The sequence below is a fragment of the Pezoporus flaviventris genome, unplaced genomic scaffold (assembly GCF_033815535.1).
Source record: "Pezoporus flaviventris isolate CSIRO_AGI_PZ_B2104156 unplaced genomic scaffold, CSIRO_AGI_Pfla_v1 ptg000071l, whole genome shotgun sequence".
In the NCBI taxonomy this organism is placed as follows: domain Eukaryota; kingdom Metazoa; phylum Chordata; class Aves; order Psittaciformes; family Psittacidae; genus Pezoporus; species Pezoporus flaviventris.
This window is the reverse complement of record NW_026892619.1, coordinates 1523550-1540326: the sequence shown is the minus strand read 5'-3', so window position 1 is coordinate 1540326 and position 16777 is coordinate 1523550. Positions and strand designations below refer to the sequence as shown.

Below are 16777 nucleotides of genomic sequence, written 5' to 3'. Positions count from 1 at the left end.
ATACGGATTGTTCTGGCCTTTGGAAGTTTAATTTGAGCACATGTCTAATGGAGAAATAATGGAAACCGGAGTTACTGCTTTTCTAAATACAGCATTAATCTCACTTGTAACTCAGAGCATCTAAAATACATAAAACCCACTTTTTTATGGAAATTCTGTAAGTGCCAAGGCCAACTGCTTGCAAAAGAACAAATCTAACTCATGATCCACGGGCTGCGTGCTGCAAACAGAACTTCATGGCAAGGAAATGATCCTCTTCCCTCAAAAAGGATCACAGAGGAAATGTTCTTCAGCACAGTGCTGGAGCAGCACAGAGATGGTACAATCCCCCTCATGATCCCCAGTCCAAGGAAAAGAAAACAAGCACAGTTCTTGCTGTCACGATCAGAGGCAGCCATCTTAGTGTAAGGTGGCATTTGTCACTGCCAGCTTGGAAAAGTTTTAGGCAATTCCCAGTATTATTTCAAACACACAATGTACAATAAGCACACACAAATATGCAGCTTTCTTCTTCTCCTGGCTAACAGGAGCTGGGAAGATTGGGAAAATTACTTGATCTTTATCTAGCAGTTAGATCTTCAAAGAGCACAAGCATTAATTAATTCTCCCAACACCTCCCTGTGGAATGCAAGTACCACATTCCCCATTCTGCAGATTAGGAAAAAGCACAGCTCAAAAGCTGAGTGACAGGAAAAGCTTAACCTTGGTGAACAACTCCAGCAAAATATTTCAGGAGCCTGAATTCAGCCCTTGTAAGAAGTGTGCTGTTTGATCCTGAATCGAGGTATCTCAATGCACATTAAATGTCTCTCTGCTTTGCTCAACTGCATGCAGGAACACCAAGGTATTTCAGGAAGGTTGCATTCGCATCTCCCTCCCTGAGCGGTAGAAAAAAAAAAAATCAAGAATAAGCAGTAAAAGAAATATTGCTCTTACCTTCTGCTACATCATCATCTACAGCGCCTTTCACCTGAGAAAAACACCACTGAATGTCATTGCCTCCTCCAGCTCCTAAAAAACACAATCACAGACATGAGACCCCCCAGCAGCACAAAGAGCTCTCAGCAGTTCCAGGCTGACAGTTCGAGGCAGCGCTGTGCACGCCGCCTACTTCCGCAGCAGCACAATCCCCAGCTGCCCCTCCCCACCTTTTCCTTTACAGATACTGTTTTTGTCAGGAGCCCTTTGCCAGCGTCCAGCACGGCTTTAGCAAAGCCCCTGTAAGCAGCAGCAGCAGCAGCAGCGAGAAGAGCCTCCTCCGTCGCCAAAAGCTCGCTGGACTCGGTAGCGTTGCCAGTGCCAACTTTAACTGCGCATTTAAAATGAGCGTGCAGGAAAATCCTGCTTCCCACCAGCTTCTTCCTACTTCAGAAGTCAAAACTCCACCGAAAAGCTGTGCGTTTTGGCACATTCCAACCTTCCCCTCGCTAGAAACCAAGCATCCATTCGAATCCTTCTTCTCCGAAAGCACCGAACTCGACCTCCATACTAAAGGCTAAAGAAACAGATTTTACCACGCTTTTAGAGTGTCTTCCTAGAAGTAACGAAAGCAACTACCAGCCTGCAAACAAAAAGCAGCAAATCCGAGCAGCAAAGCAAAGCAACCAGATGTGAACAAGTTCTACTACCATAGAACACGGAGCGAAGAGAAAACTTGAGGAACATTACTGCCTGGGCGGAAGGCAGTGATTCATTTGAACCCTGCCACCAAAACACACACCAAAATCACCACCCAGTTCTTTTGCATTTCATTCTGAGCAAATCACTGCCGGGCTGAGGCCGTACAGGAAGGGACTGAAATGGGCTTTGCCGCTCTCTGCTTTGCTTTTTTTTTTCCCCCTAAAGCCACTGTCAAAATGGAACTTTTCCTCCACACAATTCAACCAGGCTGAGCAACAGATGGCACCTACACATTAATCCAGAGCTCTGTATGGCTTTGGGGATCACAAAGAAAACAGAAGGGGCTTCCTCCCTCTTTCACACTAAGTTAAGGGGGGGGGGGAAGTCAAAAAACAAGGAAATTGGAAGGCCCCAAATAATCTTTCCAGCATGGACCAGGTCTAAAGGGGTCGGGAAGTGCTGGAATACATCAGAGCCCAATCTGCATTTTTTACTTCCCTTGGCTTCTTCTCTCGAGGATTACAGACATTCAAGCTGCACCACCTGAGAAGGTGAAGGCGAGTGCACGTATCTACGCGAGAGATGTCAAGCTGCCTTTTGCAGCTGCAGTGGAAGGTTTACCACGCACACCTCTCCCCCAAATCCCATGCAAGCTATTTTCCTCTAAGCCTCTCTCCAGCCTCTTCGTTTGTCAGACAGCAGCTGGCACCACAGAAGCATTTGAAGGGGGCAGCTTTAAGGAAAATCACTGCTCTTTCTACGCAAGGCAAAAATTCTCTTTTTCATCCCATTTACTTGAACCAAGTTGGCACTTCCCCCCCTCCCGAAACAAAAAGAGGAGGAGGGTGGAGCATGGGCATATGGTGTAGGGGGAAAAGGCAAGGCACAAACCTACCCAAGCCTCCCCCTGCTCGCTCCTCCAAGCGCAAAGCGCTGAAAAGACAATTCATTTGCAGAGGAGGGGGATGAATACATCTCCAACAGAAGAAATTGCAAGGAGAAGTAAGAGGGAAGAGATGCCTTATGCAGACACACTTCCAGCCTCGCGAGCAGAGCACTCCAGGATGCAAAATGGGGAGCAGGCACAGGAAGGAATGAGACAGAACACAGCAAGACCTGTGTTATTTAATTACATCCTGTGCCCAATTCTAGTCTCGTTTGCAGGCGCTCAGCAGCTGCTCCCTACGGAAGGGTGCAGCCCCGCTCTGGACACAGGCACGTCTGCACCCCCGGCACCTCGCCGTGCCCAGCAGCACCTCTGCACGCTCTCTCCTAACTCCACCTGAGAATAAATGCAGCGAACAAGCACAATGCGAACCGAAACAGGCAGAGACCCCCCCGCCTGAACCCCCAACTTCCACACACCCGCTTCCCCCAGCCCAGCCCCTCCACCTTGCTGCTTCCATGCCTGTCCCCCCCCCCGCTGAAGCAGGGAAGGAGGAAGCGGTGGGTGGGAGGCAAGCTCCATTTCCCAGAACGGGGAAAAAATCAAGGAATAAAGCCCAGGGAGGCGCAGGCGGAATGGGGGAAGCGGGGCCGGGAGCCAGCACAGGCGCCGGCCGCTCGGCTCGGCGGAGGCAGGGGCAGGCTGCGAGGCGCTCCGGAGCGGGGGGCACAGCCCCGGCGGGCCGGGCCGGAGGTGCCCGGTGCCCATCTCCCGCCTCCCGGCCGCAGGCCGCTGCCGCAGCCTCACCTGAGCCCCCCCCTCCCCTCCCCGCCCGGCGGCGGCAGGGGCCGGTGCACGGCGGGGGCAGCCTCCCCTTACCTGCCATGTTGGGCTCGCGATAGCGGCCGCGGCGGGTCGGGCGGGCTCGGCGCTGCGCGGCGGAGCCGCCGGTGCCGAGCGGGGGGCGGCGGCGGGGGGCGGATGGCGGCGGATGGCGGCGGGGGTGCGGCCGGCTCCGCTCCGGGGCTGCCCCCGCTCCGCGCCTCGCTCCGGCCCCCCCCCGAACGCTTCACTTTCAAAATGGCGCCGGCCGAGCTGGGGTGACGTCACCCGGGGCGGGCGGGGCGGTGCTCCGGGGAGGGCGGGGCAGAGGGTCCCTCGCCGCCCCCCGTAGGGCCGGGTGTCATGGCGGGTGTCATGGCGGACCCGCACCCAGGGGCAGTGTCCACGCGTTCGGGCTGGGCGGCAGCCGCAGCGCCGGGGGCTCATCCCGGGGGAGGGGGGGGGGCGAACCTTCCTGCAGGGTCCCCATCGCCCCCGGGGTGCCCCCCCTGCGCTTCACCCCCTCACTGCATCCCCGCCTTGTCGCCGGGGTTCGGGGTTGGTTCTCCCCGTTCCTCCACTCCCTCACTTCCCTCTCTGCCATCTCCTCCCGCGTCAGGTCCTCGCCGCGGCCGCAGAACCTGCTCGATGCACATTTTCCGCCCTCTTGGACGCTTTCCATAACGTCTGCAGGCTCCGTCTCTGGTTTCACTGGGGAGCCCAAGCGCGGCTTTGCCGCTCTCATTGCTATTCCCTGCATACACCCGGCCGTGCTCTGAGCCATTTTTAGCCTCCGCCACCTCTCACGTTGACAGCCAGCGAGATCTACAAAGGAAGGCTTCCAGCAGAGCCCAGCTTGGCTCAGCTCCCGCTGGCTCGGAAGGGATGAAGGCTTCTTTTTAGCTCGCTGGGTCCCAGTCGAAGCCTCAGCTGTGGCTCACACACAGGACTCGGGTAATTGATTCAGTACGATCTATTTAGGATCTTGTGAAAGTCATCAGTTTCCCTGCACAGATGTTTGTGCAAACGTCTTCTTTCTCCTCAGGCTGGGTAGATCTTGTTAATCCAGATTTCACTGGGACACTCATGAGCTCATCCTGCAAACCCAGCGCTGCCACAACCTCGCCATGTGCCCTGGAACAAGTCTCCCAAGTTACCACCTGCACCAAGTGCATTTCCAGCTCAACACACCAAAGAGGCGAAGGAGCACTGAGTTCTAGTCAAGTGCAGCCCAAAGCACGGAACTGCAGGAGTTGAACACCTCCACACACACACACACAAACAGGCACCAGCAACCCCCAGGTTGAAAACTGCTGTGGACAAATGCAGGTTTACCTCTACGCCTGCAATTAAAACCAATCTCAGAAACAACAGCAGTGGTTGAAAAAGGACTTGGCGTAGAGAGGGCATTCCGGGGCAACTCACCGAAGTTTGGGAATCCCTGGAACCAAGTGGTTTGCTTAGTCCATTTTGCGAGCAGTCCAAAGATCTGAAACCAGGCACAGCACAAGTTGGGAAGCAGTCACAACCGAGACGGGATCTTCTGGGATCACGCCAGCCCTAACACCCAGGTCCACGGTTCCCAGAGGTCAAGAGCAAATTCACCCAGTTCTACACGTTTGTGGCCATGTTTAGGCAACACCGGACTGGGAAGGAAAGCTACATTCCTCATTTGTCAGGATCCCTTAAAAACATCCTTTTCAACCCCAACAGAATCGGCCTGCCACCACGGAAAGTCAAGTCCAATTCATCCATTGCCTCTGTACAATTACTGCAGAATTTGGCCTTCCGAGTAGGATGAGCATCATTTCAAGAACTTGTTGCTTAAAAAAACAAGAGGCAATCAGACCTGCAATTAGCTCCGTAATAGAAATTAATGAAGCTGTAGTATATACCTTATAATTAAAACAAAATCCCTCTTAGAAAAGATTTAATATCATGGTGCCAGAAGGATGGATCCTAATTCCAGCATTTCAGGGTTTTATTTTGAACTAACTGAGCTATAGAGTATAATGAAGTATAATAAATAACATTAAATCACAGCCTGGGTAATTAGTAAGACATCTGGGGAATCACAATCACCGTGTGGGTGTTCACTTGTTAATTCCCACAACACAAGTCCTCCACAGAAAAGCCTCTCAGGTTGTATTTGTTAAAGGGCAGTGGAGAACACACAGTGGCCAGTTCACAGCAGCATCAATCAGGAGCTCAGTTAGAGCAACTTAAACATCAACATGGAAAACGTGATTGGCAGCCAATAAAACATCTATTAATGTCAAAGCACTGATCAAACAACCAATGCCTCAAAGAACCCTGTCAGCAGCTCACTTTTTGCCTGCTTTAGTTTCCCAGTGATTTGACCCGTTAGACAAGACTACAATGAATTACAATTCAGTTTAGAAATAAGGGGAGTAATTATCACCAAAATTATCACTGGTATTTAGTAGTAGCTGAGCAATCTGGGGTCACCTCCAGGTTAATTCAGGGCAACACAATTCCCTGCAGCCTTCTCCTCTGTGCTTCGCTCTGGCTGGCTTGAAGAGCCTCACTGAGAGTTTTCCACTGCTTTTTGGCAGAGCGTTTCACAGCCTTTGCTCCTAGAAAATGTTTGCTCATCTTCGCCCTGTGTTTCCCCATTCCTCAGTCCAGGTAATTGTCTCTTCATTAACCACCACTATCAAAACAGTGCTGACTCACACCTTAATGCTGCCACATTGAGTTCATGCTGAACACAAGGTCAGGCAGCCCCTGCCTCTGCAATGAGCTTCCGGCAGGCTCCCAGGGTGAGCCCCTCTGACCTCCCAAGGTCACATCCACACCAGCCTGGCTCAGGCGGGTCCTTCACACTTGCTGCAGGGCCAGGAGCACTCTGTGGCCATGCACAGCTCTCATTTGAGTTTTCTGACAGTATTTACTCAACCTGCATTCATTTTAACCCACCTGTAAAGCCCAAGTGGCCAGAGATGTTCAGCTAAAACCAAGGTTTAAACAAAGGCTTAAGCAGTTCCAGTTCCTGCCTTGCTATCCTAAACCTGAGCACTGCAAAGACATACACTGCACCCTATGTCACTAGAGCAGTTCCACCAAAGTCACTGGTCTTCATTTCTGGAAAGGGGAGAACGTTTCTGGCAGTGGTGAGCATCTGTGTATTACTGCACAGCACATCATCCTCTCCTCATCAGTCAAGTATGAGCAGTGGTCAAAAGCAGAAGAGGATGGTCCATGACTTTCAGTTCGCTTTGCAACAGTGATTTTCTAAAGAACCATTTCCCAAAGCCAACAACGTCACAGGCCTGTGCAATAGTGCTGTAACCACTGAGCAAACCTGTGACACAAAACCTCACTGATTCTGGTAAAGAAGTCACTCGTGTCATCTCAGAAACGTGAAGTTCACTGGGTTAAAGCTCTGTTATTACAAGGGGAAGCCTCAGAATCTTCTCATAGACATTACTAAGGCTTTTTTCTTAACTTTAGCCTGGTGCAAGCACACAGAAGAGCCAGTTAGACTTGGGAAGAATTCCGTATGGTCGTTATGGAAGTAGTTTGCAAGACAGGTTTGAAACCAGCTCTGAAGCTGATTTGGTTAGAGCACGTCTAAATTATGATGATTGAAACTGCAGTTTGCAAAATATTAGTCTAATGGATTGTTTAAGCACAATTTGTACAGGATTCATGGACCTGAATCTTGGCAGGATTATTTTAAAGCAAGAGCAAAAATCCATGCAAGGATACAGGGAAAACAAGACCTGTGGAAAAGAAGGAAAAAGGCCTTAGAGGTAGAAAGGAGCCACCTCTTTGGAGGGAGGAAAACAAGTATTTTTCATCTAGAAGATATCCCCTTATTTAGGGGTTAAAAACTAAGAAAAAGGGATAACTTGAGGTATATAGAAAAATTACATTCTTCTTAAACTTCTTAACTATGTTTTTTACAAACTCTGGTTAGTTCTATTTGAGGGTGAGGCCAAAGAAAACCCAAGAGAAGCCACCAATCCCACTGACATTAAAGCTGCAGCCATAAGCCAGGGGATTCACGAGACTTAGATTTAGCTCTTCCTGTAACATAGGAGCTGCAGTTAACAAAACACATCCTTCAGGATAACCTGGCACTGTGAGTCTTCCACCTCAGCATAATTTGGAACTCTGGAACCCGCCAGCAGCAGGAAATAAACCAAAAATGAAACAAAATGAGAACAGTCATCCTGAACTAAGCACCATGAACACAGGGCACTCACAAAGTCTTTTTTCTTCCAACAAGAAAGATTAAACACTGAACTACATTGCCAAAAAACTCAGCAGCACATCCACTAACAGGCACTTTTAAGAGCAGATTAGATAACCTCCTACTGGGAATAGTCTAAGTAGAGCTGCTCCCTGCCTAAGGGTAAGAGATGCCTTAGTCCTTTCCAGCCCCACTTTTCACCATTCTAAAGAGAAAAAAACAGGTTCTTTGTAGCAGTGACAACAGCAAGATAGAGCAAAACCAGTAATTCCATGCCCAGAGAACACTTTAACAAGTATTAAGATTCCCTTCTCCTATTAGCCTTTAGAAAGGGAATAATTAATAACCTTCAGTCTCTTTGAATAAATTGAGCTCAATGAAAGGAACAGCAATAGCAGCAACAATTACGATAAAAAGCTATCTTGGGGGTGAGGAAAGCACTTCATGCATTGACTTAACTGATACATGCTGCATCTCTGAGAAGCACAGAGGAACTCACAGGTGAGAAGAGCTTTGGTCCTCACCACCTTTATGGGTACACTGAAGGAAGGGGAGGAGCCAAGATACAGAACTGCAAAGGGCCTTGAATGGGTTTGGTTTGGGGTATTTTGAAACCTCCAAACTCTTAATGGCCTCTATACACAAACATTTCTTTCTGGGGAAGGGTTGTAGTGTCATTGAGGGAACAGAAGGCTTCATTTTCCCTTCCTAACAAACCTCTATAGGTGATCTAAGTAAGTGAAAGAGAAGCCTCAGTCTTCTGTGATACAATTTTGCTTCAGAAAAGCAGGAAGTTGAAAGCAAGTGTGTTAAGAACACTGCCTTCTATAGGATTTCCCTGTTATTTTTCACATGGGGGATTAGCATCTTCTGGTTTAGATTTGCTAAGACAAAGTACTTCTATGCCTTAATGAAACGAATGAACTATTATCTGTCACTATGAGCTGGGAGAATTATACCTGCACAGGTTTATGTCAAAAGGGATATGTAAGTATAAGGCTTAGCTCAAGCCCTGTAGTTATCTTGTATGTATCACTGAAGCCGTTGTTACTGACACAGAGAAAAAAGCCAACTGATCCAAAGAGATTACCATCAGCTCCTTGGAATCATGGTTTTGTACTTTGAAGAAGCCTGTAATTTTACTAGCCTTTTGCACTAAGAAGTTAATTGCCAGCTCTGTGTGGTGCTAACAGCATGTAGAAACTTAGCACATCAGTGATCCGACTTTGCCAGGAGAAATGTTCCTTAAAAAACATGGATTGTGGGAAGCGATGATTAAATACATAATGTGGAATAAAATGCCACTGTAGGCTTTGAACTCAAGCATTCTTCCTGCTGATCCTCAGCTCTAGGGGAGTCTTGTTCTTTCAGTCAGCTTGGGGTTGCTGGCTTCTCCTGGTACATAAAGGGTGCGAGCAGGGTGATGTCCTAAGGCCTGGAATCAGAAAAAGACATAAGAAATTCAGCTTATTTTTCCAAGGAGTTTTTAGCTTTTGATCCCAGAGGGCAATGTGAAAATGTGACTTCTAAACCGAAACAAATACAGAAAAGGAAAGCAAATGCAAGGAGCCTAGAAATATTCTCTCTTTAAAATGCACTTAAGGTAAACTATAAGTGGAAATATTAGTAGTAACTTACTCTGAGTAGTAACACTATCCCTTGCTGGTATTGCACAGGTATCTCCTGTGCAAAACATGACGTGTGCAGGTAACTGGCATGATTTGCTTTAGTAATTCATTAACTCACTCCTTCATGTTCAAGCTCATTTATCTTTTGGCTTCATTTTTCATTAACAAAAGCACGTATTTCTCAGCTATTTTTGATGTGTTTCAAACTCTCTCTCATTTAACAAACATGATTCGAGTATTCGCACCTGAAACTGTTCTCAAACTTTCTTTGCTTGCTTTGTCACACAGTTCTGCTGCTAACGGGCTTGGAAGGCAAGGCCAGGAATGAACTGAGAAGGGAAGGAAGGGAGGCCGAAATAGCAGAATGAATTGTTCCATTCACATGGCTTTTCTGCTAGGGAATAAGTTCACATTGTAAACAGGAGAGAGGTGTGGTTTGCAGATCGGACAGGAAATCCTTAGTTCTAATCCTTGCTGTATTGTTGATTCCCTTGGAGACCTTGAGCAAATGCTTTCTGTTCCTACTTTTTTAATTGGAAATAAAGTGGGGATGATAGCACTGAACTAGTTCATAGCAGCAGTCTTGCAGTTAAAACATTTATAACATGCTTTAAAAACAGCTCACGGCACACAGGCTTGGAATCAACTTGGCTACTTGTCTGAGGCTATTTCCTCACCCTGCTTTGAGGACCAGGGACCTTTGGGGGCCCAAGGCAGCAGCGCACATGCAGAGCCTTTGTTTTCCTCATTGTAACAATGCAAAGCAGATGCTTTAGCAGGGATAGAAGGAAATGTAGCCTCACATGCAGTAGCCATTGTCTGGTGTGATTTGTGGCCAGGCCGTCTGCTCTGCCACCCTTCACACACACTGTGGCTGCATTTAGCCCGGTTGTAAACAGGTTTCTTAGTTCTTTTTTTCCCCTTGGGATGCAGGGAGCACACCTGCAAGTGAAGAGTGTGAGAAGATTATGGCTGAGGAGGATGTGTTCCTTAGGAGGACTCCTCTGTGTGCTGGGCCCTCAGTAGAAGCCACTGTTGAGCAGTATGGCAGCCTCTTGTGCCCTGAGACCCCACATACCAGATGCAGATGCCTGGCAAAGTCATGTCTGATGTGAAGAGTCCTGGAACCTGCAGGTGATGGTGCTGGGCTGGGAATACTGAAGCAGCACAGAGACTGGAGGTGTGACAGCCCTGCCTGCAGTCATGGCAAAGAGCCTGAGGTTTTTAGGGCACATTCTCTGTATCGATGTAAATGACCGTGTAGGTGATGAATCCGATTTGCAATCTCACCATCCTACTTTAATCAGGGAGAACATGCAGTACACGGCCTGCTAACAGCAGCACGGAAAGGTGAAAGGCCAGGCTCCTGAGAAGTATGACTTCACCTCAGGTTTCTCACCCTCTCCTTTACCTAGAGCTTACAGATAGAGTCTGAGGGTTACTGAGCACACGCGACTGCTGCTCGTCCAGAGGATCCATGGAAATGTTTCTAGAGCTCAGTTTTCTTCCACCATGTAATTACAAAACGAAAACTCATGAAACAGTTGCCTGTTACCAAACCTCCTTTAAGCAGCTTAAATGGTAAGCAGGGAAAAAAAGTGCAAAAGTGGAAAAGTGGGTTTCCACTCCCCCTCCCATGAGGCACTGCTGTTTTTTCTAGTTTCATCAAAATCTCTTCTTTGTGTTGGTTACCCCAGCTGCACAAACACGGGAGATACTGTGCTCCATTCCCTCCTGGAGGTCAAGTCTCCGAGAGGGAACATTCACAGCCCTGTTTTGGCATTGGAGCACCTCAGCCACTTAGGATCTATAATTACACTCTCACCTTCTCATCGTTCTATCATCAAACACTGTATTTCAGAGTCCTGGAGGGGGGAGCTGGTGCCTTCTCTGACACAGGCAAAGACTGGGCACGCAAACCTGAATTGTCCTTGCTGTAAGCACTGGTGCAGTGTTCCTTTTGATGGGGATATGCAATAAAGTTCATTTCAGGACTAGAAATGTTATCACTGGCCTAGCACAAAGATGAATTAGGTTTGAGTATGTTGTGCGTTCTGCCTGCTCTCACAGAAGTCAGGACAGACAGATCTTCATTAGTTGCAGTGACATTTAGATCAGGCTCTCCATACAGACCCTGCCAACAGCTTTAGAATGGGGTGTTGACAGGTGAGCAGGATGTGTTGCTGAAGTACAAAGAGGGAAATCTTGGTTGTGATTTGTACACAGGTGTAAGTATCAGCATTTGTCTTTGAGTAAGAACTGCAGAGGTTTCAATACTCACATGGCGTGTCTATGCAATGATGCAATGCACAGTAAACAGGGACAGATGGATCCAAAAGGCATCCAGATATCTTCATAAAGAGCCACCCGTGTAAACTGTGAGGAATTTCGAGCATGGTCACACAAGGACACAGGAGCCAGTTGATACGTCTGACAAGTCACTGCACTGAGCTGCAATGATTCGTTACATACCAGTTGCCTGGTGTGTTGCATGCAAAGTGAAATGAGTTCATCTGAGCCACTAGTGCAGGGCTTAACTATTCAAACGGGGTTCAGGTTGACTCCTTTTACTTTGCTTAAGAGTGCATTGAGAGCTTGCATGGAGCTAGGTGTGTTATTCCTGGCATTACCACTGGGTAAAACTGTTTCTGCAGTTCCATTATTTTTCCTTTACGGTCACTAAAGTAAAAAGTGGAAAAAAAAAATAGTAAAAAAATAGTGAAGAAAGTCTCCTGGTTTGAGAGAAATTTCATCTTCCCAAAACTTTGTCCAGTCCGAACTGGACATCAACGAGAAATCTTTCCCACAAAGTGGAAGCTCCCTGGACTCTACAGGGGCTCTGCAAAATCAACAAGCTTATCAGTCGTGTTTCCAATAGGAGGCAGGAAATTACCAAGAACATCCATTCACTGAGCAACTACAGGGGGTTCCCAGGATATCTGACTTCCCACAAAACTGCCAGGATAACTCTCTTGCTGCTAAAGCCTTTATAATCCACATCTCTGTATCATGCTAAGCAAGGTACTGGCTTCCATGCCAAAGGAATCAGACACTTCTTCCTCCGCAGCCCCTGCAGAAACAACACTCTGGTTGTTCTGATCAGTCCAGATGCAGCAGAAGGGGGGCTGTGATTGCATCAATGCTTCTCACAGTCACACAGTTCAGTGCTCTGGTTCACTAAACAGTGCTGCAGTTACATGGACTCACAAGAAGGAAAGGGGCAGAACAATACACCCAGGACAGGCAAAGGGTGAAAGGTTATGGAGCTGCAGCCTGCAGTGACTCTAATGGAACATTTGGGCCTCAGCAAAGCAGTGCATGGTTTCTCAGAGCATGCTTGAGCAGCTCTTATCAATAGTGTGAACATGACAGTGAGCTTATTCAAATACTTTATGGCAGTTATGTGGTACCATACCCGGAGACAAAATTAATGATAGCATTTTACTTAAAGGATGTGATTTCCATGAAATTACCTCAGATAAGAAGGCAAAGTGCAATGTTTTGAGTTGATTTTTTTCCCTCATAAATGTTTCTCCCAAGAGACTCAATTTAAGTTCTTGTTCTGCTTGATTCTCTCCAAGATCTTGAACTTGGTCTGTCACATTACAGACCAGTGCCCTAATTAAAGTTGTTGCTGGCCACCATCAGCAAAGACTCAGTCTTTCTTTCTCTGTACTTCGCCAAACAAGAACAAAAGCGTTTTGAAAAGCCTTAGTTTTTCACTACACTGTAAAAAAGTGCATTTCAAAGCTTGGAAAGCTTTGCTTTCCACAGAATACAAGAGCAAAATGTGAAACTCAAATCTTTTCTGCCAGCTCTCACCCAACACTATGGAGGCAGGTGGATTCCTTAGGGATCCTCAGCAGAATGATGACACAACAAAGCTGTTATCAGATCTGTGCGAAAAGATCCTTTTACTTTCTATGTCACCTCTGTACCCACTTTCATTTCCCTGTTTTCTCATTTCTTGGCCATGTCTCTGCTCAGTGTTCCTCTCCTTGTGTTAGATGGAACATTGCACAAGGAGGCAATTGTTTGCTTAAAGCACCATCTCTCTATTGTCCTTTTAGAACAATAATGACAATGAGACAACTGGACTTTGGATCTGCCACAAGAAATTAACAGCAGCCATGACAGGCGATGGGGCTGCAGAGCTGATTTGCAGAGGTGTTTCCTGCAGCAGCTTGAAATAGATTCCTTCTCTGCTTGCCGTTTCTTCTGATTCCCCTGTGTAGTGCCAGCATCAGCACAACTGTTGGAAGCAGCCTGGGTGTAGCACTGGCTTCATCCAGGGTTGCCAAATCTGCAGTTCCACAGAGCCTGGCCACTGCTTCCCTCCCAAGTCATAGGAAGCTGCTGACTCCAGAGTGATGTTTGCCGTCCACACAGCAGTGATGATGTGATGGACAGTGCTCCAAATCAAATGGGGCTCCCATGGAATAAGTGCCTTGCTTCCGCTGTGACTGTGATGGTTTATTTACCAGGAAAGCCCTGTTGTTGTGAGGGAATTCAGGAATGTATCCATTCTGGATGCACCACCTAATTCCTCTGCAACTGGTGTGCCACTGGTCTGGAAGGGGAGGCTGGGGAAGCAATAAAGAGTGGGTTGGAAAATGCCATCCCCAGGGCCCAACCTGACCGCTGTAACTTTGCTGAACCAGAAGGATGTTTATCCAGTGTTACTCCCTGCATTTAGAAATGTGGGCTTGGCCATGAGACAATTCAAACCAAGATCTCCATGAGGAGCATTCCAACATGCCTAGGACGTCTGTTGACAGCAGTAATAAACCATCAGACCTTTGTTTTTTCCCAGTGTCTAATGTTTCTGGGACTCCCACAGAGGGTTCAGCTGTGTGCATAGGTAAACAGTGGTGTTCTTCACTGGGTCCTGATGCGCGTCAAGAGGTTTTGAAATCCTTTAGTGAAAAAGATTACAGCACTGATCAAAAAGAGATTGGCCCCATAGTCTTTCTTTATAAGAAGCAAGGGTAAGTTCTTCACTAGAAGACTGACAAGGAACTTCAGGGATCTGGGCTTTTGTCTCTGTTCTGTTTCCCATTTCTTGCATGAACTCAGCAAATCCTCCCGTTTCTTCCTTCCTTTTTTCTAAAAGCAGGAACAATAATGGCTTCTTCAGCGAGGTTCATGCAGTTGGGTTATCTCACTGCACTTAACCTTAAGTCTGACTTCTCTTTGCTCTGTGAATGACTCTATAATTGCTATTTACTAAATAAAACCTGAAGTTCCTTTGGATCTCCATATAAAAATGTGTGCTGGGTAGGATTTTATGTGCTATTAGACTGTGAAAGGAAACCAAATGAAACCATCATCTAAAACTGGCCCATTCAAGGTAGGGAGTAACTAGCCTTTGTGGAATTTGGGCAAGAACAAAGAAAAGAACTCTCTGAACAATTTTTGCTAAGAAATCCAGGTACAAAAAGCTCTTTAGAAATAGTCAATGTGTGAAGGAAATGTCCCTTTAAATGTGTGCAAGGAGTCAGGGTCTTGGGTTTTAATTCCCATCTGAGAAGGTGTAGAATTTCCAGGGATTTGCCAAGCCTGAGGCCATGCTGCTGGATGGCTCCAAGAGAGTGGACACTTGCTTGGTTATTTTTGGACGCATGAGCACTCCAGTCAATGACGCCAGTGTTGCAGCTGTAACAAAGAGAGGCTTCTGTGTTGTTGTGGAGATAAAACTTGAGTGGTTGCATGGAGGAGGGGAGGGGAAGGGAAGAGGAGGAATGGATGGCATGCCCCAGAGCACGTTTTGCTAGCAGCATGAATTCACTGTTTAATTAAATAGTTAATGAAGTTCAGTGTGTGGGTGCAGAGAACAATGAAGTGGGGCCTCCCTGCGTTTTGCAGTTTGTGTTAAGGAAACAAAAATCAATTTGTCATCATTCCCTGAGTTTTGCTTACCTCAGAGCCCTGATCTAATCGATGTGACAGATACGAGCTGCCCTTTGGAGTATTAATGGGTCATGGGAGAAGAGAGTCCTGGGCTTTAGAAAAGACTGGGAAAATGTGCTAAAATAGGAAAGGCGATTTGTTTCAGGTCAGTTTTTAAAAGAGAGGATTTCAGTGTAATCAGTAAAGCAGGGAGGAGACTGGGGAGAAGAAGAGTGGAAAGAAGATGACATGGTCTGGTGTGAGGTGTCCCTGCCAATGGCAGGGAGTGGAACTGGATGATTGTAAGGTCCTTTCCAGCCCAAACCATGCTATGATTCTATGATTATATGTTGGAGAGTCATGAAAGCAAAACAATCTTTTTTCTTTTCCCCTAATTTTTAGGGAAATTGAAAGGAAAAATGCAAACATCCCCTTATTTATAGTGGGAATGTGGGCTGTTTGTTCAAATGCTGTGAAACAGGAGAGAAGCCTAGAGAAGTTATAACAAACTTTCAGACCTGTATAGTAAAACCGTAAACCAGTCATTGTCAAAATGGGAATCTGTGGGAGGTTTCCTGTTGATGTTGAGCTGGGATTTTCTGAGATAGGGCCTGACAAATTTCTCAATGCTTCAAAGGAGAATCCAAGTGGAAAAATTTCCATTCTTTCACCTTTGAAATCTGTTTTCGGTCCCCCCCCAATAAATACAGATAAACCAGGCTTGGTCAGGTCTCTCCCATTCATATGTTCCAAAAGGTATGTGGCATTTCAGTTAATACTGACCCCCAGGAATGCTTCCAAGCTCTTCAGAGCAACTCAGGCTATTCGTCCTTGATGTACCTGAGGTTAACATTTGGTGTGTGGACAGTGTTGGCTGTAGCAGGATGGCAAGGAGGTTTGAGACGGGAGTTCACAAGTTCTGGGATTCTGAGATTCTAAATCTCAGTTATCAAATGATGAGTCAACAGAGCTTGTAGAACAGGGAGTGTCTTTTCCACAGCCTTCTCTAAAAGTATTTTACTTTTACACTTTGCATTTTTCTCATTTCTAATGATAACATCAGCCAAGAGAGGGAAGCAAAGGCATAACCAGAGGAGGCAGATCTGGAGCAGCAGCAGAAAGGTAACAGGCAGCTTCCTTTGGAACATTTTTATACCCATATCCAAAAACAATGCAAAAGGGTGAGCAGGGATTCTGAATCACATACACCTATGAAGCTGATTAAGCAGAGGCCTGGGTAGCTGAGGAAAATCAGTTTCTAGAGTCTTCTACTGCTGTGTGATTGCACTGGCAGCGATTATAAGCTTCAGAGCACTCCAATGCCTGTTGTATGGATGTTGGGGGCACATAACTGCTGTTTGCAAGGCTGAAACTCAAAATGAATATTTAATTGCTTTAGAATACTGCAAGTAGTGGTCCTAATTCCAGTGAGGTTTTCATAGTCCAGGACTCTTCTCCAGTGCTGTGAAAAGAGTGACTTCAGAAATCCTTATGTGTTAATACATACAATGGGAAATAAATTGGATGCAAGAGGTGAGCTGAAGAGTAGAAAAAGCATTTTATCATTTTTCACTTGCCTTTACAGAGGTCTTCCATAACAGTGCTGATTTAACTTCTAAATCAGAGCTAGACTCAGGAGTCACTGCTGGTTCATTGCTACCCCTCCAGTTCTGGGTGCGAGATGTTTTACACAGCTCTACTGTGTCATGTTTT

The 16777-nt window shown here is 46.7% G+C and overlaps 1 protein-coding gene across 4 annotated transcripts in view; it reads right to left on the bottom strand.

Moving 5' to 3' along the window:
• Positions 1–8036, bottom strand: part of PPP2R2A (protein phosphatase 2 regulatory subunit Balpha) — a 44406-nt gene extending 36370 nt beyond the window's left edge. Inside the window, exons 1-3 of one of the 4 annotated variants that reach the window (XM_061472487.1) lie at positions 8007–8036; positions 4754–4817; positions 937–1011 (exon numbers count right to left, since the gene is read on the bottom strand). In XM_061472487.1, coding sequence (XP_061328471.1) covers positions 937–1011; positions 4754–4817; positions 8007–8021 — 154 coding nt within the window. In that variant the 5' untranslated portion in view covers positions 8022–8036. Of the gene's footprint in view, positions 1–936; positions 1012–1628; positions 1934–3012; positions 3290–3385; positions 3576–4753; positions 4818–8006 lie in introns of those variants that run through there. The other 3 variants (XM_061472490.1, XM_061472486.1, XM_061472489.1) reach the window with 3 other exon arrangements.
• Positions 8037–16777: the final 8741 nt, after the last annotated feature.